Source organism: Oncorhynchus kisutch, linkage group LG3 (assembly GCF_002021735.2).
Source record: "Oncorhynchus kisutch isolate 150728-3 linkage group LG3, Okis_V2, whole genome shotgun sequence".
NCBI classification, from domain to species: Eukaryota; Metazoa; Chordata; class Actinopteri; order Salmoniformes; family Salmonidae; genus Oncorhynchus; species Oncorhynchus kisutch.
In genome coordinates this window covers 64,257,072-64,279,229 of record NC_034176.2, presented here as the reverse complement: position 1 = coordinate 64,279,229, position 22,158 = coordinate 64,257,072, and the positions used below count along the sequence as shown (strand labels likewise).

The 22,158-nt window shown below is 42.1% G+C and overlaps 1 protein-coding gene across 1 annotated transcript in view; it reads left to right on the top strand.

Annotated features, from left to right (window-relative positions):
* Positions 1-22,158, top strand: part of LOC109887333 (uncharacterized) — a 39,638-nt gene that overhangs the window by 3,819 nt on the left and 13,661 nt on the right. Inside the window, exons 16-29 of the mRNA XM_020478747.2 lie at positions 263-980; positions 1,233-1,362; positions 3,918-3,964; positions 9,196-9,322; positions 9,619-9,778; positions 10,159-10,456; positions 17,125-17,337; positions 19,435-19,553; positions 19,769-19,830; positions 20,203-20,376; positions 20,943-21,020; positions 21,128-21,174; positions 21,264-21,320; positions 21,586-22,083. Coding sequence (XP_020334336.2) covers positions 263-980; positions 1,233-1,362; positions 3,918-3,964; positions 9,196-9,322; positions 9,619-9,778; positions 10,159-10,456; positions 17,125-17,337; positions 19,435-19,553; positions 19,769-19,830; positions 20,203-20,376; positions 20,943-21,020; positions 21,128-21,174; positions 21,264-21,320; positions 21,586-22,083 — 2,728 coding nt within the window. The remainder of the gene's footprint in view (positions 1-262; positions 981-1,232; positions 1,363-3,917; positions 3,965-9,195; positions 9,323-9,618; positions 9,779-10,158; positions 10,457-17,124; positions 17,338-19,434; positions 19,554-19,768; positions 19,831-20,202; positions 20,377-20,942; positions 21,021-21,127; positions 21,175-21,263; positions 21,321-21,585; positions 22,084-22,158) is intronic.

The window sequence follows — 22,158 nt, the reverse complement described above, 5'->3', positions numbered from 1 at the left end:
TTCTCTCTTCTGTTGTGATAACTGACATAATAAAAGTACGACAATGGTTGCTATTTATTGAAACGCATTCTGACAATAAAAAGAAAGTCTGGTGTTGCTACTTGCCAGAGCAATTATATGGACTACCATTATATCATCAGCAGTAGTTACTGGCTTTCTGTCTAATATAAGTGCAGATAAGTGCAGTTTTAGAATCCTTGGTTGCTTCAAGATATAACAATGTGTGAGTGAGTTGTTTATAAAGTCCAGGCTGTTCTTCCAGACTGAAGGAACTGGAGCAGCAGACGACTCTGTGGGAGGAGAGAGAGGAGAAGGTGGCGGAACAACGGAGGCTACAGGAGCAGCAGGAGCAGAGGCAGAAGCCACAGGCCAAGAGGGCAGCTGTGGTGAACTGGTGGAGAACCCTTAAGGTGGAGGGGGGTAGGACCAAGGTCAAGCCGGAAGACACTCTGACCCAGCCCAGCAAGGCCCTCACTGACACAGATTCCAAGCTCCAACAGGCAAAGCACACCATCACAAAGATTAGGGAGCAGGTATGCCACCTTGAGTCGGCTCTGAGAACTGCCCAAGAGGATGTAGCTGAGCACAAAAACATTCAGGACAGGGTGGGTGTTCTTCACAAAGACAAGGAGACCAACACGGTGAGAGAGGGACCTGGCTGGACTGGGGTGGAGGCATCAAAGGAGTGTAAGGACGTGGCTGTGGCTACAGACCATGTGGAGGACCCAGGTAGATCAGAGAAGGTAGCAGCCCAGCTTGTGACCTCAGAGGGTCTGCTGGTGACCCTCAGGAGGATGGAGGCCATGGTCAGCAGTGCCCTGGAGGCAGCTGAGCTGGTCAGGGAGAGTCAGCGAAGAGTCAGCCAGGTCAAGGAGAGGATGGAGAGTATCACTCAGAAGATGGAGGAAGCTCTGACCAGAGCAGCGTACACAGAAGGTCAGCTCAGTGCCCTGGAGGCCAGAGTCACAGCCAAACCTCAGGTCAGTTTGCATAGTCTATTCTGTGTATTACAAGAATAGTGAGCTCAAATTACCCCTGACAGTAAAAGTTTAGAATTTTCTTTAATCTAGTATCTGCATGTTTAATATGCAGCCCCACATCTATGTTCACATATCTGCTTTTGCAATGATGACCAGTGACCTTTTATACTAGGTTGTTTTCCTCCTGTAAAATTCTTACAATTTATTTACAGCCGTTTCATTTACATTTCCTCTCTCTCTTCTGTTCCGAAGTTGCCAGGTCTTATAGGGCAGACAGCCCAGCCTGGTGTTGAAGCTATAGGCAGAGATAGACCCAGGAATCCCTCTCCACCAGAGCCTATGACCGAAAGCTACAGCAAGTCTAGATGGCCCCTTATAAGCGGTATGATGAGACTACGACTACTGAAATACAGGGCAAACACAGCATATGTATGTCACTAAATGTAGCAGTATTAATGAGCCTATTCTATTGTAAGAGGAGAAACACAGAAAGAAACAAATGAGTTAGCCACTTTCTTTTTTATTAGTAATCCCTTTGGACGCTACTGAAATAGACCCAGCAGACTGTAACGTACACAAAGTTGGCGCAGAGTGTCTGAAGGCCCCTTGGTGAGTGTCACTGATCATGAAGGTTTTACTGTGGCCATCATGGGCCTTGCCCTTGTTTTCTGTGTCTCGGGAGCCCAAACCCTATTATCTGGGGAGGAATAGACGAAGCCCCTCAGTAGAAACACCAGGATGTAAACAGTGAACATTTGGTGTGGTTTGCTCTCACAGCTAGAGGGAAGACCGGCTTTGTTTGGTTCATACGAAAGGGAGTCATGCTCATGTGACTTCCGTGACGAGAGTCCATCTAAGCAAGGTCACAGCCTTATTGTTTATTTGTTCCCTAGCCTTCTTCACGGTCAAGTTGATGAGTTTGAAAAATCTTGATAATGCTGGAGATCAGTGGAAGTTGTTTGGTATGAACAGGCCAACTGGTCAATGTTTGTAGTGTGTTGGTGATCAGATCACTACATTAGTTCTACAGTACAGTGTAGTTTATCACCTGACCCTTGCCCCTGTTCTGCCAGGGTTTTGTGGTGATGAGTAGTCTTCTATTTGCTTAACAAATGAAGCATCTGCGATGAGAACAGCGATATGCCAGAAGCATCCTCTGATGCTCAAATAACATCGTGACACTTACCTTACGCATTCTCACCTGGCAGGCATTCTCACACAACCATAGAATATGGCACATACTGCATGTAGGTACTGCAGGCACTGCAGGTGGGATATGTGATATGTGGACTACTAAAAGCCAGCACCAGGCTAATGTAGTATCTCTAGATGTGGGCTGTGTGTAATCTAGCCCAATTGATGTGACTCCTGGCTGCTTTCCCTTTAGAAGGAACTCCCCATAAAAGGAGCTCTGGATGCCAGCATCGGCTCTAGCTTGATATTCAAAATCAAATGCATTCCATCCAGTAAGACAGGATGAACCCCCTGCCCTCCCCGCATGGAAATGAAGATATTTGGAATATACCTTGCAAATGTAGGCCTGTTAAGGTTAGTAAAAGGCCAGTATTCCAACACACTGACTGTAACATCTCCTGAATATAAGCTTGTTGGATACTAGCCTTCGTCACACACAAAACAAAAGATGGAAGCCAGAGGGTTAAATAAGGAACATGATTATGGAATGGAAACCAGGTGTGTACAATGAAGACAAAACGAAAATGAAACATGTATCGGTGGTGACTAGAAAGCTGATGACGTCGACCGCCGAACGCCGCCCGAACAAGGAGAGGGACCGACTTCGGCGGAAGTCGTGACAGTCTGTTTACCTTGTTATCTACATTCTACTAAGTCCCTCTACTCCGATTTACCCGTAAAACCTTAAAAACAATTTTATATCCCCTGCACATCGGTTTCATACCAACCAGGACAAGTTTAATATGGGCTTGTGTTTATTAGAACATATTAACTAGAATTCAAGTATGTTTTGTTCATACTGAACATTTTGTGCCAAAACATTTGTATTTAGTAGTACGGTAAACTGAAGCAATATTGAACATTCAGTACTGTAGGCCTTATCATTATGTACAGTATCACTTGTACAGGTGCGTGTGGGTTTTCACGTGAGAAATACCTATAGGACTCCAGCAAAGACTTGTGGCGCAGGTGTATGTCACTATCAAGAGATTGGCTAAATTTACATCCACGTAACAAATCAGCAGTGGCAGGGGCAAATGTGACATTTCTACTAGAGTCAGAAAGCAAAAGGGCTCTTATGACCGTTTATGCTTTTCTGAGGCCGAGAGCTCTTGGTGGCGACGTTGTAAAATAAACACAAGAATGAAGTGCTTCGGAGATGTTTTGCCAACGTGAGGTGTGAACGGATGTTTTCCTGTCTGTCCACTGTTGGAGTTGAGTAGCTGAGATGTGGTTTCTTTTCTCAACCTGCCACTGACCCCAGCATGAATGAATTATAGATCCTTGTGATCATTGTATTTCCCTCTGTAATTAGATCTCAAAGCCATGAGGACTTTTTCAGTGATAAGGATGCTTCAAGTAGCATGTAGCATTGGTGTCATTTAGATTTTTGTTTGTTAGCAATGACGGAATGACACTGTCTTTCAGGAGAGATTCAAAAGGATATGACACAATAGGCATGCCATGGGCCAAGTGCTTTCAACCAGAGGATCAAGCTTCCCATGAAACTGGTTGCCAGGTTATTGTTGCCCCTAGAAATGGAGGTAGGGGGTGAGGTAGAGGACTTCCTGAAATACTGTCCGGTCCACCAATTAGACAGACAGCTCACTCTGTGCGTCATCCTCAGAGGAATTACTGCCCAATTTAGTGCATTTTAATGGCATTCATTTACATGACATACAGTACAGTACCAGTAACATGCAAATTGAGCCCTCCTCACTTTCTCTGGTTTGGTTCAAACAGGTGCCATTTATTCACAAACTGGAGGAGGCAACAACAGTGGCAGAAAGGTAAGAAAGATATATATATTCTTTTGTTGGTACTTTTGGTGTTGTATAGGATAAAATAACAAATAAGAAAAAAATTGCAAGTTCATATTTTACTGTGGCTTGCAAAAGTATTCACCCCCTTGGCATTTTCCTATTTTGTTGCCTCACAACCTGGAATTAAAATGGATTTCTACAGGGTTTGTATCATTTGATTTACACAACATGCCTACCAGTTTGAAGAACTTTAAACATCCTCAACTGGGGGAATATATTAGGTGTATGCTATTAAGCTGTAAAAATAATTTTTCAATTTGTTGACTTGTTTATAGAGAAAATGTGTTCATAAGAAGGGCCTGAGATCAAAGTCAATATTCAGACCATTAAGGGTCAATGTTTTTAGATAGGATCTCCAGTAAGCCTCCCTTTGTAGTAGTAGGATCTCGATGTTACCTCCTCTCCTTGGTAGAACAACATGATCAATGCCTGTGTATTTGAGGGTGGAGATGGGATAGTTAGCTTCAACAAAGTGAGCTGCTACTGGATAGTCAATGTTCTTACACCTGATTTTGCTGCAGTGTTCAGCTATGTGTTGTTTTAATTGTCTTTTCGTTTGTCCTACATAGGCTTTTCCACATGAACAGGTGATGAGATAGATTACTCCCTTGGTCTTACATGAGATGATACCCCTAACAGAGATCTTTCGACCTGTATGTGGGTGTCTGAAGAAATATGTTTATTATTTTTACAGCTTATTAGCGTACACTTAATACAGTATGTTCCCCCAGTTGATGATGTTCCTTATATATTAAGGTTGAACCAAAAGATTACATGTAACAAAAATGAAATATGAAATTATTATGTGAAATTGAATGAAACAATAATGTATGTTGATGCACAATATTTCATTATGTTTCTATATGATAACAATAGCGTAATATATTTAATATGCCATATACTATTGTTTAACAGTTTCACTAATTCATTTTAATTAACTTAATAATTTTGACACACCCCTCACTACTGTCATTGGTTACATGAATTGCACTGTGTGTCTACATAACCTGGTTCAAGTATTCATGACATTACCCTGAGGAAGGCACAGTGATGCCGAAACGTTGGTAAAGACCCATTAACTTGCTGGGAGATTATATATGGAGTGTGCGACTTTCTTTATTTTGATAGTTTATAATTTATTCGCCGTTAGTCAGCACCTTCACACAAACTATTATTCTGGGTGTGCGCTAGCTCATGTTTTTTTAAATCTACCTTTATTTAACTAGGCAAGTCAGTTAAGAATAAATTCTTATTTTCAAAACGGCCTAGGAACAATGGGTTAACTGCCCTTTTCAGGGGCAGATCGACAGATTATTACCTTGTCGGCTAAGGGATTTGATCTTGCAACCTTTCAGTTACTAGTCCAACGCTCTAACCACTAGGCTACCTGCCACCCTTTAATCGAGTTAAATACGAGAGGAATATCTAGAAGGTTTTCTACAGCCCTTTCTCCTTTCCCCTCTAATCCTTTCTGGGCTTCAAACACCCAAACCTGAGATAAACAATTATCCTCACACTGTAGCAGAGGCATGTCAGCCCATATTAGAGCAAACTGTACTGCTGCTCCCAGAACAGTGAGATACAGGCTAGCTGTGTCATTATTGGATCATTTAATAATCACACACTAACAGAAGGCCTTTTCTCTTTGTTGAGATCTGATTCCAAATGTAAATAGGTTCCATAATTTGTCTGCTGTTACTGGTTCCACCTTCCACTTACTTTATGTGATATGTAGTGTCCCCTGTTTCTCATACTGTCTCTTATGGTCTTATGGTCTATTAATTACCTGTAAAAAAAAGAAGCTTAGAACCTCAGATAATCCATAATATTCGAGAAGTTTATCAGAAGAGCTTTTTTAGTCTGTTTGCCTCTGTATGTACAGAACAGAGGATGCACATGTGTGCATGAGTATGAATGTTTGTGTTTGTCTGTGTGTTTATTTTAGGGGCTCAGTAGGAGCTACCCACCCACCCTTAATTTCTTGAGGTTATGTGACTGCCTGGAAGACTGTTTCCACCCCAAACCATGACTCCGATCTGACTCCGATCTGGTGGGGGATGGAGGAATGATAGTTTGAGTTATACAGTGTTTTGATCAAACACACACACGTCCAACCTCTATCCTTCCCTGGTCAGACCTCTGCCCCCACAGAATGATCACAGAGAGAAAAAAAATAGTGACTTGGCGCTCCCAGGCAGAGTACGAGCTCAGAGTTGGAGTGTAATTCAGGAGATGTGATCAGTCAGGGCTGAGTGGAGTGGAGCCTCAGAGAAAAGCTGTACACATACACAGCAGCCCAGAAAGGCACACAGAGCCTTCTCCTTAAATGGTCAAAGCTCCCAGGAGTGAAAGAGAGGCTGGTCCTGGGAAAAAAAAGACAGGGAAAAGAAAGGAAAAGAGACAGCTAGGGATAGTTAGGTTTTCTGTGAAAAAATCTGGGAATTACAGTTTGACTGAGGGAAGGTTCTGTCGGGTGTTTTATGTGGAGTTTATGTGGAGCTAAGCAGTGGAGGTTGTATCTCTCACAGGAGGTTACAGGTACAGCTATTGATCTATTCTCTGCTCTGTGGACAGGTAGAGATGATGTATTGCATGCATGTTTTATTTGTTTAGAGATTAGAGAGTCTGCAGCTGCATGACATGCACTTTATCATTAGTATCTTTGGCTATGTGCATCGAGTTGACAGCCATGTTAAACAGTTGCGCAGTTCATCATCATTTTGGGATTATGTTGGAATATGTATATCTCTTGTGAGGGTTTACAGGTTGTCACTTATTGGGAAGATAGTAATGGTTTGCTAAGGGAGAACAATAATTACAAGACTTGGTTGAAAGTTGCAGATACTGGGATTCTATGCATGGACCAGCAGATGCTAATGATTTATTTGTTTTATTGCGATACTGTATATAGCCATGATCATCTAAATGGCATTGGTGTTTTGAACAAGCTCACTTGCCTCCCCCTCTATCGCTCACCATCCATCTTTCTCACATTCCCTCCATATGCTGTTGTCTGGGATGGTGGCTGTGTAACCACCACTTCCTCTGCCGGTTCTGTACTCCCTGTGCTTCACACAACCACATTTTAAACTAATCTGGCAACAGGCAGAGAGCTTACGTAACAGGTGAGAAGGGGGTCGGAAAACGCTCTGCTCAGCTCATTTTATCATGAGGGAGCAGCGAGGCCAGCCCTCTGCCTTGCCGTGAGGTAACTCTGTGGCCCTCAGCTCAGCTTGGCCCCCTCGACTCTGTTTGCTTTGAAATTTACTCTCACTGTGGACTCCCAGAAACTATCTCAGCCCAGGACATTGCTTCTAGATTCCAGTGTTGCACTGTAAAAACAAACAACAGCACCCACAAATCTAGTTGTTTCAACTAATTGTAACTGGGTCCACATCATTTTTTGTTTCCTCAACTTGTTTACTCAAGTGTTACCTGAACAAATAAAAAGTGTTGATCCAAACTTAGCTTCAACTTGAGAAAACTTTGGCAACAATTCTAACAACTTAAAATTATGTGTGCTAAACTTTCTCATGTGTTCATTCAACAACAAAAATATTATTTGGGCATCTTACCTAAAAAAGGCTGTGGAATTAGTTACACACAGTGCTGTTAACATACAAGGTTTTCAACTTATATATTTGACATACATGATTACATTGTGCATGTATACAGTCCTTATTATTCAACATGTCCTCACCTGAGATTTGAACTCACAATCTCTTGGTTCAAGGCCTTCTGGTCTTCCTGCTACGCCACCCAAATAATAATTTATAGTTGAATGAACATATGAGACAATTTAAGCAAACATTGTTTAAAGTTGACTGAATTTTTGCCTACTTTTTCAAATGTTGGAGCTAAGTTTGGGCCAACACATTTTTTTTAAGTTCAGGTAAAACTGACCGAAAAGTTGAGTAAACAAAACAAAAAGCTGTGGAACCAATTAATAATAATAATAATAATATTAATTTGAAAGAAATAAAAAATGCTTTACAGTGTCTCAAAACCCTTGCAATGTTGCACTGTCACAGTACAGCAGTCTTTGTGGACTGCCTTTGTATGTCACTGTGTGACTGTTCTTTAGATGATTGTTTTTATCAGTATATTAACTATGTTTGAAAGTGTTCTCTCTATGTCATCTCCTTCATCATGTACAGATATAGAAGTGTGTAGGAGTAAATACGCAGGCTTGATAAGGAGGAGACCTTCGGTACTGAACCTGACCTCACTATACCCTCACACTAATGAAAATAGCATTCTCTGATGTTTGATAATGCGCTAGAGATTTATAACAGCTGGTTATAAACATTCATGACAAATCAATGATATGTTTATTGTAGTATGTTAGACAGGAGATCCGGGTGCATTTTGTGTTGTATGTGAGTGGTTCAACACAGCTCCAGTTGTAGGAAGTTGGCCTATCTGGACATTGTGTTTTGTGAAGGCCATAACAGGATAGTGATTTAAGGCCAGCATCCCAGAGTCGCCTCTTCACTGTTGACGTTGAGACTGGGGTTTTGCGGGTACTATTTAATGAAGCTGCCAGTTGAGGACTTGTGAGGTATCTATTTCTCAAACTAGACACTCTAATGTACTTGTCCTCTTGCTCAGTTGTGTACCGGGGCCTCGTCATTGTAAATAAGAATTTGTTCTTAACTGACTTGCCTAGTTAAATGAAGGTAAAATACATTTTAAAAATCTTCCTGAGGCTTTGTCTAAATATCCCTAAATATCCCTATTCCTAGGAGACCGTCTACTTCCTCCCTTGTGAGGGATAGGTCTATTAGCCTCACGTTCCCAGCATCCTCTAGCCACGTCAGCCATGTTTGTCATGACATTTACCAGCATATACTGTTACTGTACTGTGTCTGGACTCAGGAAGCCATTCCTCAATGAAATGTGCACTCTGGATGACTTATGAGCAAAGATAAGAGGGTGAATGTGTTCTGTTCTACAGCTTATTGTTTTTCCCTTCTGCTTAGTGAATACTGAACACATGACACGGAATTCCTCATTCAGAAAAATCCATTGATGCATTCTCTCTTTTTTTATTACGTCAAAATCGGGCTAGATCTGATACGGCTAACAGCCCCATAAAACATTATTAAACATAGGTAGGGGCTAGGAGATGTTGAGTGTGGATGACACATCATAGTTCATGAATGGATTAATGGAAGATGTTGTTTTCGCTCTGTCAGAGCTGTGACGATTCAGAGGCACCCTGCACTGATGACAACAAAACAAGCCAAGCCAAATGTCCTGACTTTGTCCCAGACCAAAAGTACAACAGTACCAGCAGTAATGATCCTGCACCTGCATTTTTAGGTAACAGATCCAATGTCGTCTTCAAATCAAAATCCAATGTATTCGTCACATACACAGTTTACAGCAGGTAAAATAGGTACAGTGAAATGCTCATGTGCACCTCACATATCTTCCACTTCCTTTTGGCAGGTCATACAGTGCCACCATTCATCTGCCTGTCATTTCTGCTCCTATCTCCTGTCCATCTGCTTGTTTAATGTGTTTTGTTTTCAAATGTCTGCTACTGCCTTTTCTGCCATGTTGTTAGTGTGACTGGGACCTCCCTGTCTGACCGTGTTGGTTCCTCCCTCTCATAGGTTCCATCCCAGTGTCAGAGACACAAACACCCCCAGTGTCCCCATCACAAGTCTTCCTCCAGTACGAGTGTGCCCCTTCACTTACCGTCCCAACGGATACACCCCCCCAGTCTGCCTGTTGCAGTCACGCTGCCGCTCACACTGAGGAGAATGTAGCAGGGTTAGTGTTTATATTCTCTCTCTTTTACAGGAAGAGGATATTGCATGTGTTTAGATGAACATCCTCCCACAACTGAAGAGCTAGGCTAAGGTGAGACTGTGCAGGGATGCCACACCAGCTCCCCGATAAGTTACAGGGGCACTCAGTACATTCCTAGGAGGAAGAGGGAACTGTCAGAGGATTGCATAAAGGGTGTTAGGAAAGGCCCACCTCTCCAGGTTTAGAATGAGGAGGTGGTGGTATTTCACATAGCAGGAAGCTGTGGAAGTTATTACAAATATTCAAGCTGATATACTGGTTATAATTGTGTTTGATATGATTTTGGAGATATTTAACTGTTGATTATGGATAAAGAACAGTGTGTTGATGTGTTTGATCAGTCTCAGATCGGAGGATCCTAGTTGCCGTGACTACTGTCAGTCAGAGGCCCGCGACTGTGGGAGTGGCCAAGCATTGCCACCTGGAGACTGTGGGAGTGGCCAAGCATTGCCGCCTGGAGACTGTGGGAGGAGTCAGCCATCAAACCCAGAAGACAGTGCTGGTAGTAAAGCCTCTGAACCAGAAGATAGTGGGAGGAGCAATGCATTACAACCAACAGATATTGGGTGTGATCTAGAGCATTGTGGGAGTTTCCATTCTCGAGCTCTACTGACTGTTTTAATAACAGGCTCAGATAAGGTACGTTAGGACTGAACACTTTTTAATGATTACTTTAATGAGGATAGCCTCTTTTATTATTAAATACTCGAGTGATTCCCAAATCATTGTAGCTTAAAAATAAACACACACACACACTATTCTAAATGGGCAGAGACAGAAACATAAGCAAGTTATTTTACCCATTTAAGGTGTCCACATCCTTCCAAAGCCATGGTTTCCTACACAAAAACCCCCTCCCATACCGAGAAGCGGAGTGAGTGGTGCTTGAGTACTGGCTGTGGGGGGCATGGGTTGGCTGATGGATAGAGAGGCAGGGCAGGATGAGGGAGGACGGCCTGGGCTGGGCGGGGTTGGAATGGAGGCAGGGAGTCCTGGAGTGAGCACTGGCAAAGACCATTAGGCTCAGAGAGGGAGATTCGGGTAAGAATGTGATCTACGTCAACCCCGACAGAGCTCTGACTGATGGCATGTCTGATTTAGATGATTCTGGCTCTGCTGAATGACATTTTCCGAGTGTATTATTTCCATGGGCATGTTGAAATGGACAGGATAAGCATAATTGCGATTGTGATTGTGATTGCGATATAACTGCGATTGTGATTGCAATTGTGTGGTTAGATATGCTCGTTTTAGTGTAAATATGGTAGTTCAAACTAACCTTGCTCTATGACGATTTAATTGCGACACTGCTAACCTTTCATCCTCCATTGTGCTACCTCGCTGCCCTCCCAGTTTGATTTGCCTGTCATAGATGTTCAGATTCGTTGCAAGGCAACGGTATCTTGTTTTTCTTTGTTCATTCGCAGAATTAAACAAGTCTAACTTTAATAGCTGGAAGAATGCGTTCCTCTGGGATTCCCGTTCTCCCAGATTAATTTGGCTCATCCGCCCCCGCCTCTGCGGAGACAAAGGTCACATTTGTTTATGCACAGTGCTGGAAGCTGCAGGACTTGCTAGTCAGGTTTAACACTAGAGAGAAGCAGCTGACATGTCTGTGTGGTGGTTTGTCTGACATGTTATTACAGTAATATGCCGCTAGAGATTTGTGTTGGATCTGGAATATTGCAATGATAATTAATTGCATCATAACCAAGTTCTTTGAGAGAAGGGCAAATCCATTGTAACAGAGTGACGCTGAGACTCTCTCTTTCACTTTACAATGTTTGCGAAGTTTAAAGGCCCAATCCAGCCATTTCTATCTCAATATCCAATCATTTCTGGATAGCAATTAAGTATCTTATTAACCACGTTTTCATGCAACCATTTCATGCGGATTAATTAACGCATGAAAAAAGTCACGACCGGGCTGATGGAAACATAAAATGCCGGTACAATTGTATAAATGCCAACAAACAATTTGTTTGTTCGACATGGTGGGATCTTTTTGTGTCGGTTAAATTAATAATCTGAGAAATAGCGCTGGAAACGCCTTCATGGGCAAATATTTATATACTAACTATCATATCGTGATGATATGTTGTATGGTCCTCCAACTACAACTCGGGAAAGCATGCAGTTTATTAACCTTTCTAGGGCAGGCATTCCGCTAGCGGAACCCCTAGACAATATTCCACTGAAAAGGCAGCGCACGAAATAAAAAAATATTTTTTTGAAATATGTAACTTTCACACATTAACAAGTCCAATACAGCAAATGAAAGGTAAATTTATTGTTAATCTACCCATCGTGTCCGATTTAAAAAAGCTTTACAGCGAAAGCACAACATATGATTATGTTAGGTCAGAGCCAAGTAAAAAAAGACAGGAGTCACAAAAAGCAGAAATATAAATAAAATGAATCACTAACCTTTGATGATCTTCATCAGATGACACTCATAGGACATCATGTTACACAATACATGTATGTTTTGTTCGATAATGTGCATATTTCTATCCAAAAATCTTAGTTTACATTGGCGCGTTACGTGCAGTAATGTTTTGATTCCAAAACATCCGGTGATTTTGCAGATAGCCACATCAAATCCCAGAAATACTCATAATAAACATTGATAAAAGATACAAGTGTTATTCACAGAATTAAAGATAGACTTCTCCTTAATGCAACCGCTGTGTCAGATTTCAAAAAAACTTTACAGAAAAAGCATAATCTGAGTACGGCGCTCAGAGCCCAATCCAGCCAAAGAAATATCCGCCATGTTGGAGTCAACAGAAGTTCGAAATAACATTATAAATATTCACTTACCTTCGATGATCTTCATCAGAATGCACAGAATGAATCCCAGTTCGACAATAAATTACTGATTTGTTCCATAAAGTCCATCATTTATGACCAAATAGCCACTTGTTGTAAGAGTGTTCAGCCCAGTAATCCATCTTCATGAGGCGCGAGCACTACGTCCAGACAAAAACTCAAAAAGTTCCATTACAGGTCGTAGAAACATGTCAAACGATGTATGGAATCAATCTTTAGGATGTTCTTAACATAAAACTTCAATAATGTTCCAACCGGAGAATTCCATTGTCTGTAGAAAAGCACTGGAACGAAAGCGAACTCTGTCAGGACCGCGCGTCACGAGCCAGAGACACTCTGCCAGACACCTGACTTATTCAGCTCCCAATCCTCCCTCCTTTATAGCAGAAGCCTGAAACACGTTTCTAAAGACGGTTGACATCTAGTGGAAGCCTTAGGAAGTGCAACTTGACCCCATAGACACTGTGTATTCGCCAATTCACCAGCCCTATACAACTTCTGTGATTGTTTTCAATCAAAATGGTACAAAAATTAAACAAATAAAAGCTTCTCAGCAAGAGCAATTTCTCAAGCAAAAATTTTGCTAGGACTGTCTGGAAGTGGTCTGAGTGGGGATGGGAAATCTGAAAACTAGCTGTTATTGGCAGAGAGGTTTGGAACTCTCTTTCTTATTGGTCTATTATTAACAAATTTACAGCCTAGTGATGTCACCAGGCTGACCAAAACTCCATCCCACCAAAACAGGCTGAAAGTACAGTTCAAACAGCTCTTACACTGAAAGAGCATTATTATAATTTCCACAATTTCACAGTATTAGTCCAACCTCATAGTGTGGAAATATATATCAAAACACAGACAATCTCGTTTTTGACTGCACTGAGCCTTTACCAAACCACACCCCTATACACAGAAGTCTACGTTTAACAACTGCCACTGAAAATGTTACTAAAACACATTTATTAGAGGAACAGTGCAGATGCAAAGTTTGTTAACAGAATGACAGTAAAATATCTCTCAGTTTTTTATTTGACCACCTTTTCCAAAAACTCTAAAATAATTAAAAGATGTCTGCAGAAAGAATTGGGTGTTAGCTCTGATATGACATCTTGAGTTTGAAAAAAATCAACAATTTTAAAGATTTTACTAATCCAATGTTTCCCAACCCTGCTCCTCGAGTACCCCCAACAATACATATGTTTATTGTAACCCTGGACAAGCACACCTGATTCAACTTGTCAACTAATCATCAAGCCCTCAATGAGTTGAACAAGGTGTGGTTGTCAAGGGCTACAACGAAACTGTGTGCTGTTGGGGGTACTGAAGGACCAGGGTTGGGAAACACTGCTCTAATCTATGGATTTCACATGGCTGGGAATACAGATATGCATCTGTCGTCATAGATACCTTAAAAAATGGTAGGGGGTGTAGATCAGAAAACCAGTCGGTATCTGTTGTGACCCCCATTAGCCTCATGCAGCGCGACACATCTCCTTCGCATAGAGTTAATCAGGCTATTTATTGTGGCTTGTGGAATGTTGTCCCACTCCTTTTCAATTGCTGTGTGAGGTTGCTCGATATTGGCGGCAACGCTGTCGTACACGTCGATCCAGAGCATGCCAAAGCTGCTCAATGAGTGACATGTGTCGTGGAAATTTCCTCTATTTACCAAATCATGGGAGCAGACCACACACACAAGTCAGAGTTAGTTATAAAAGTCCATCTTTAATCATATAAGCTCTATAGCATTTTGACTTTCAACAGTTCAGTATCTCTAATGAAAAGTTGAGAGTCCCCACACAATGGCAAAATGGGATCCTTTATAGCAAAGATCACCGATAGTCAGACAGCATAGACATAATTCATCGTTCAGCTTTGTCTCCTTTCCCAAACCCCAGAACCATAAACCAATCCTCCATATCAACAGGCATATATCAAATTGTCATTTAGATACAACCCACTCTAAATACAAACTCCTGGACAAACTCACAGAGAGGAGAATGAGGCTATAGGTTAAGATAGAAACAACATTAGAGGGAGCATAGAATGATTCCAGACACTGCCACCCTCCTTTCCCCACTAGAAAAAGGTAGGCAGTAAAAGATATGTTTACACATGATGACACTTTGACCTCTCCCCTCTCAGCGGCCCGTGCAACTTAGTCTTGACATAGAACAGATAACTGCAACCTCGCCACAGTTTTATACAAAAATACCATTCTGATGAGAATTAACTTACACACATTTGATGAATATAAAACATCTTACATATGTTACCAACAAATTCTGAATCTTCCACGACACATGTCTGGTGAGTATGTAGGCCATGGAAGAACTGGGACATTTTCAGCTTCCAGGAATTGTGTACAGATCCTTGCGACATGAAGCCATGAATGGCGGGTGAATGGCACGACAATGGGCCTCAGGATCTCGTCACGTTATCTCTGTGCATTAAAATTGCCGTCTGTAAAATGCAATTGTGTTTGTTGCCCGTACCACCATGGAGCACTCTGTTCAGCAAACCGCTCGCCCACACAACGCCATACACGCTGTCTGCCATCTGCCCGGTACAGTTGAAACCGAGATTCATCCATAAAGAGCACACTTCTCCAGTGTGCCAGTGGCCATTGAAGGTGCCGAACTACGATCCCGAACTGCAGTCAGGTAAAGACCCTGGTGAGGACGGCAAGCACGCAGACGAGCTTCCCTGAGACGGTTTCTGACAGTTTGTGCAGAAATTATTTGGTTGTACAAACCCACAGTTTCATCAGCTGTCCGGGTGGCTGCTCTCAAATGATCCTGCAGGTGAAAAAGCCAGATGTGGAAGTCCTGGGCTGGCACGGTTGCATGTGGTCTGAGGTTATGAGGCCGGTTGGACGTACTGACAAATTCTCTAACATTATGTTAGGGGCGGCTTATGGTAAAGAAATTAACATAAGATTATTTAGCAACAGCTCTGGTGGACATTCCTGCAGTCAGCATGCCAATTGTATGCTCCCCAAACCTTGAGACATCTGTGGCATTGCGTTGTGTGACAAAACTGAACATTTATTGTCCTCAGCACAAGGTGCACCTGTGTAATTATCATGCTGTTTAATCAGCTTTTTGATATGCCACAACTGTCAGGTGGATGGATTATCTTGGCAAAGGAGAAATGCTCACTAACAGGGATGTAAACACATTTGTGCACACAATTTGAGAGAAATACGATTTTGGGATCTTTTATTTCAGCTCATGAAACATGGGACCTACACTTTACCTGTCGCGTTTATATTTTTGTTCAGTATATTTTGGTTAGTACGTGAAGTGGATCAACACCCGATAGTATAATGATGGTAACAGAAATCACATCATGGGTCCTTGATCTGGACTATACAGAAATGCAATTGTGAATGTCATTTATATTCATGGTGATACAACCTGAATAGGTGCACAAAGGTAGAGAAATGTAATATCCTCCTTTGCATGTTTGGGTATTATTCTACACAGACCGGACCAAATCTGTACCAATCATAGACGTCTATGTTTCACAAGTTTGGACATCATACAGCACAGTAGAGAACAGTAGAGCACATTATAGTGTACTCTACTTTACTGTGCTCTACTGTCCTGTACTCTGTTGTACTGCAACTGTGGTTTGTGACTACTATGATTTTCCATTTTGGCCAATTCAATTGCAGTCATTATGTTGCAGATTTTTCAATCACTCTGTTACCAATATTATTACCAGTAGAAACATTATAACTAATTGGTAGGTCTACCATTACTTGTTATTTCTGTGAAATGTCATTATCCTCCCTCCTCATGAGGAAGAGAAATTAGAAAACATCTTAAAGATATGTGGGTTTTTGATAACAAAATGACAAGACACGAGGCAATATTACTTAAACTTACAGATGGCAAATCATCTCTGCAAAACTAAATAGAAGTGTTGATATTAGTTGGCAGGGGTCTTTACTTCAACATGATTGTTTTTAATGTATTTCTGATACCTTTTTAAGACTTTTTCTGGAAGATGTTTAAGACCCCTTTTCCATCTGTTTATCCACAAATCAAAGTTTTGACATATGCCACATTTTTTTAAATGGAAAATGATTGAAAAATCTATGCCTTCTAATAATACAGACTTGTGATATGTAACCTATAAGCGTCACATGTTGGTGCTCATTGCTCCTTTTACACGGAGATGACCAGAACAGTGCAACTGCAATACTATTTACAGACTTTGAATGTATGTCTACAAGGCCCTTTCCTTATGACATCATAGGTTTATGTCTTCCAACATCAAAGTTCAAACAGACATAGCCACCACCAGTTGGCACACCCGTTCATAAGCAAATGTATCTATACACTTATCCTATTTGAGGAAGCGTCATGCTTCTTTGTGGTTCCCCTGATAGTTAGAAGCTATCAGAGGCTGTGTATTCTCACCTGTACCTGTGTGACTTCCTGCTTGCATGCATATAATTCTGGTTCCAGGAAGGAGGGGGCCACGAGTTGTACTGCTTTCCCTGGGTTCAGACTGAACAGCAGTTAGAGGAATCCCCTACCCAACCCACTCCAGCTGAGAGCCCCTTTTTCTTCCCCCTGACACGACCCCGAGCCCCACAGCCCCCCGTTATGCCCGTCCTCCCGGAAGAAGAGGAGGATTCCCCTGAGGAGCTCGACAGTTCCTCCAGCTCACCCAGCACAGTGAGTACCTATCCATTACATTAAACCTTCACTCTAAAGCTGTGGTATGTTGCACTCAGAGCTATACATGACACTATCTCATTAAACCTAGAAACTCAGTATTGACAAGCTATACTGATTTGCAATTAATGTGTGAGCAACAATAGCATATGAGCAATATGAGCATTAGTCTTAGCTCATATCTATGCTCATAGTGTTGCTCACATATTCATTGCTAATACATGTTAGTGTGTTTTGGATGTGTGTATCTTAAGTAACAATGAATCCTTTCACTGTCTTTCACCAGACTTTAATTCATTCATGATTTGAGTTTGGGATTCCTGTGCTTTATGGGTGCGTTTCATCCACTTCTATTTTTGGCTCAGGAACAAAGCTTCACTCAGCAGTGAAAATATGTAATTAATCCCAGCAAAAACAAGAGCAGGATGTTCTTTCCTCTTCTGTCCAGATTACAACCTTTTTTTCCCAGAGCCTCTTATTACCTGTTTTTTGTGTTGATGAGATAATTTGCACTGCGCTGGTGGTCAAGACAGGTTAGCACAGTCTGTCCAGACCACTCCAGATCTTGGCTCTACTTTGAAGACTGCACTGTCTCTCGTTGTTTTGTTCTGTCATCTGTTCAGATCCTGTGTGACTCCCCACCCTAATGTTTATTGAGCTGAGTAGACTTGTACAGAGCAGTAGACAGATTGGATGTTTTATGAGTCTCTGAATGTGGCTTTGCCTAGTCCAGTATGTCTACCCAGAAAACATGCTCTTGAAACTCTGTTTTTGAGACAAAAAGTAGAGGCTTCCTGAAAGCTGTCTGTGTACAATCAGGACCTATATACAGATTTGTGTTGAACGGATGACTGCCTCACCAGAACCACTGAGTTACACCTCCTAGAAGTATACTGTCACTCGTTTCACTCAGTCATAAACACGGCCTAGATAAGACTTCACTGAGGAATGCAATGAGCCTCTGTAATCTAACCTGGGGGTATGGCAGCCGTATGAAATGATCCTCCTTTATTAAACAAATGCCCTGGCCTTTCAGTTTTAGACTGTTACAGGGATAACATTTATTCACATTCTCTTCCAGGACAAAGGTCACAGTGAAGCTCTCAGTGAAGGTTAATTTAATGCCTCCCTGTTTATTTGCATAATTTTCTCTGAGGATAGAACTGGGACTCTAGGGTATAAATAAAACATGTGCAGGGTATATAAGCCTGACCTTTAATGTTGGAAATATACTTAATATGGTTGACTTGGTTCAAGTGAGTGTTCATTCTGTCCTTCCACTCTCCTGGGATGCTGAGGTCCAGTGAGTTCAGGATGTGTTTAGTCCAGAGGGACGTTGTCTAGAGTTTCTGATGTTCAGGGGTTCAGGCTGTTGACATTGTGCTGCTGAGCTAAAAATGCTGCTGCTGCTGGAAACCATGGACCACCTGCTAGTCAACAGAGCTAAGTGCCTCACTGAAATACCCACCGATCACAGAGGACCACAAGTGTATTTATTTTTCCCCTTAAAAGTGCTTTGAAATGGGTATGCCTTGAAGTCTTTTTCCTCCTGCGGATTCCACCACGTTCCCCATACAGTCCCAGTCATGGTAAACATCAGGGAGGGTCTAGAGAGACATTAAGGTGTATATTTGGCTCTGTCTTCACATTAATATCGACATTAAAAGCTTACGAAAACACCAAGTCTTCAGTTTGGGGAACCAAGTCACCAAACATCTCTGTGAAGGTGTGTACACAATATTTTATAGATGTGTACATAAGCAGGAAGGTTAAAGGGTAGAGAATGAGAAAGTGCCTTTGCGGTGACACAAGCCAATTGGTGACATGTTTACTCAAATGTCTCTGTAATCCTTGTGTTGCATGCTTTTATGTTTTGAATGATTTAAATGAAAATGTCCCCCAATTTACATCATTGCAATAACAATATCCATATCTATGAATTTGCCTTCTATTTGAGAGACAATATCAGATTTTTCTATGGCAGGATCCCATGTCTGCGATCCAGGTCCCTCAAAAGTCCACTCAAAACTTTTTTCATGCAGTCTAGTTCTGGTCTTGCTGCATAACCTTTTGTTTCTCACATGTCTTTCTATCTAGTATACACCAGTTGAAAGTAGAGCAGTTACCGTGGCGATGCCTGCTCCCACTATTGTCTTCCCAAAGCAAGCTACCGTGACCGTGGTCCAAGCAGACGGTCGCCCTCTGGAACAGACCAGGTACATGTGTTATTTCATCCTGAGAACAGGACTGTTCATGTCAAAAAGGTTTGAGAGCAAACCACCTCTTGAAAGATTTGCCACTTTAACCAAGCCAGGATCGAGATATTTCTAGAAAAGAAAATCTGTCCTTCTTCAAGTGTTTAGAGTAGCTAAATGTAAATCAAGACGTAAGAACACGGCGTCTGTTCATTTTAAACGTTTCTCTTTCCCAGACCACACAGTCCCAGATCTCGCTTGTCCCGAAACTCCCTGGGAGGACCAATCACTACTGTCGGTGGGTACAATCAAATACTTAAAGGCTAAATATAGCCTCATGTTAACAAATGGTACATAAGTCCATTGTTCAAAATGTGAGTTCCATTGGGATTTTTTTCTTCATAACATTGTTTGGCTAATTTAATTACATCTATTGAAATGTCTAAGTTTGGTCATCAGTTTCTGACTGGTGCCCTTTGTCCTTAGAAAAGCATAGCCCAATCTCTCAGCACCGGGATGCTTCTGCTTTGATTACTATTGATGTTGGTTTGTTGCTCTGTGCTGAGCTCAGAGAGAATACTATTGGTTGTTGCCATTTGTCTCTTATTGTCTCTGTTTGGGTTTTAATTACGTGTGTGTGTGTGTGTGTGTGTGTGTGTATCCTTCTCAGACAGTACAGGCAATGTGATAGACCTGGTGAAAGACCATCTGCCTGAGCTGCAGCTCTCAGAGGAGGACCGTCAGAAGAACCTGGTGCTGCTGCAGGAGGCCAAGAAAGTCAGCGACCGCTTCCTTAGCCGCAGGGGCCGAAAGTCCACCTGCAGCCTCTCTGAATCCCCCACAGGTGAGAGACACTCACTGGTTTACAGATTGGTATACAAGTGAAACAGGGAAATATACAAGTACTTTACGATAAGTCTTACTGTATAGTATACAGTATGTAAGACAGAGGCAGAAAGATGATACAAAAAATGTCACGTTATTAAGCTCTTCAGTTTAAGACTACTATTTGCACAGTAGAGATTTAGTCAGCTGTTGAAGTGTAGATTTGGTTTAACAATATTTTGACTCTTAACATTGGTTATGAAATACAAGTGAAACAGGGTCCCTCAGGTCTGTAGGCTGAGTTGCGTAAGTGAGTCATTGTAATTGCTGCATTTTTCTATCTTGACTTCCCGGAGTTATCTGAACATCACGTACGTGCCCTCATGCCTTCGTCTTGCAGCATTCTGAATGCACGCCAGATAAGTCCAGTCTTCCCTCACGTAACAGACTACAGTGACAGATATCAAATGAAGTCCCAATAACTATAGTTTTATTGTTGCGTTGTTATCTGGAAAGCGATGCTGATGCAGTATACTGTACTTTCATTGCCCAAACATAAAACACGTGTGTGTGTTTTATCCACAGGTCTTTCTCCTAACCACACACCATCCTCCTCACCTGTACCGTCCAGAAGCAGCTCTCTTATCACAGCCCCTCAAATAGGTACATCTTTCTGTCTGTTAGAGAATACTCATGAAAAGCCTTGCTTAAAAATATTTTTTTAAATACATTTAATTAAACAGCTTTTGTTCTAAACCTTTTTCTTTCAGCTGTAGCCACAGAGGTGAACTATTCCCCCTCATCCCCTGTCAGCCTGGTAAGACCCGTATGGATTTTTCTGATGCACTCAGTAGTGGTGTTTTAACACTATGTTGATGTGTGTTGATTTGTGTTCCTCTCTGGCAGCGATTGGAGGTTCTGTCTACGAGGGAGCAGGCTGACACCAGTACACCAGAGCATGAGGTAGCACAGCACTCTCACCACCACTCTCATTCTCAAGTGGCACCCTGGAACAGTTAGTCATACATGAAAATGCAATACGTAGTTAGTAAAACCCTCATGAGTTTACACTCCAGAATAGCTATGCTCATAGCTATGTTGGATACAATAATTCATTTACGGTAGAAAATTGTAAATGTTGACATTCTTGCGCCCCCTTTCCAAGAAAATCTTATTTGTTTCTCCTGAATTGACAGTGTTTAAGGAATTATGATATTGCTGTTTTTAGAGCACCAGGAGGTTGGTGGACTGGAAGCCCAATGAGAAGCGTAAGGTGTCCTCAGGCACCCTGGCTCCCCGCTACTCTGGCCCCCCACCCCCCAGGGAGCCCAATGGGGGCCAGAAGGAGAACTGTGACCCCCGGGTAACAGCTAAGAATTGCCCAGAACCAGTACTAGTCAATAAGTCAGAGGAGGGTCTGGTTCGAGCCCCCAACCAGGCCCCTGCCACTGGGGTGGCCAAGCCTGTCCCTCGGCCCCCCACTCAACAGGCCCCCTGCACGGCAGAGATCAAGACAATCGGGGCCTTTCCTCCCCTCATGAGAGCTGTGTCCTGGGACACTGTTGGAACCCTCAACGCCAGGAATGGTGCACCAAGTCTCCCCCCTACAAACGAGGAAACCTTCTCCTTTCAAGACAAGACTCGGGATGCCCTACTCAAGTCCTCTGGGTACAAGGACTTCCCTGTACAGCCTGTCAATGTGCAGAAGCTGTCCAAAATAAGAGAGGTACGATGGGAGCCTTTTAACGACCGGGGCTCATCCCTTGAGTTTCACCTGACAGCATTAATATGACATTTAATG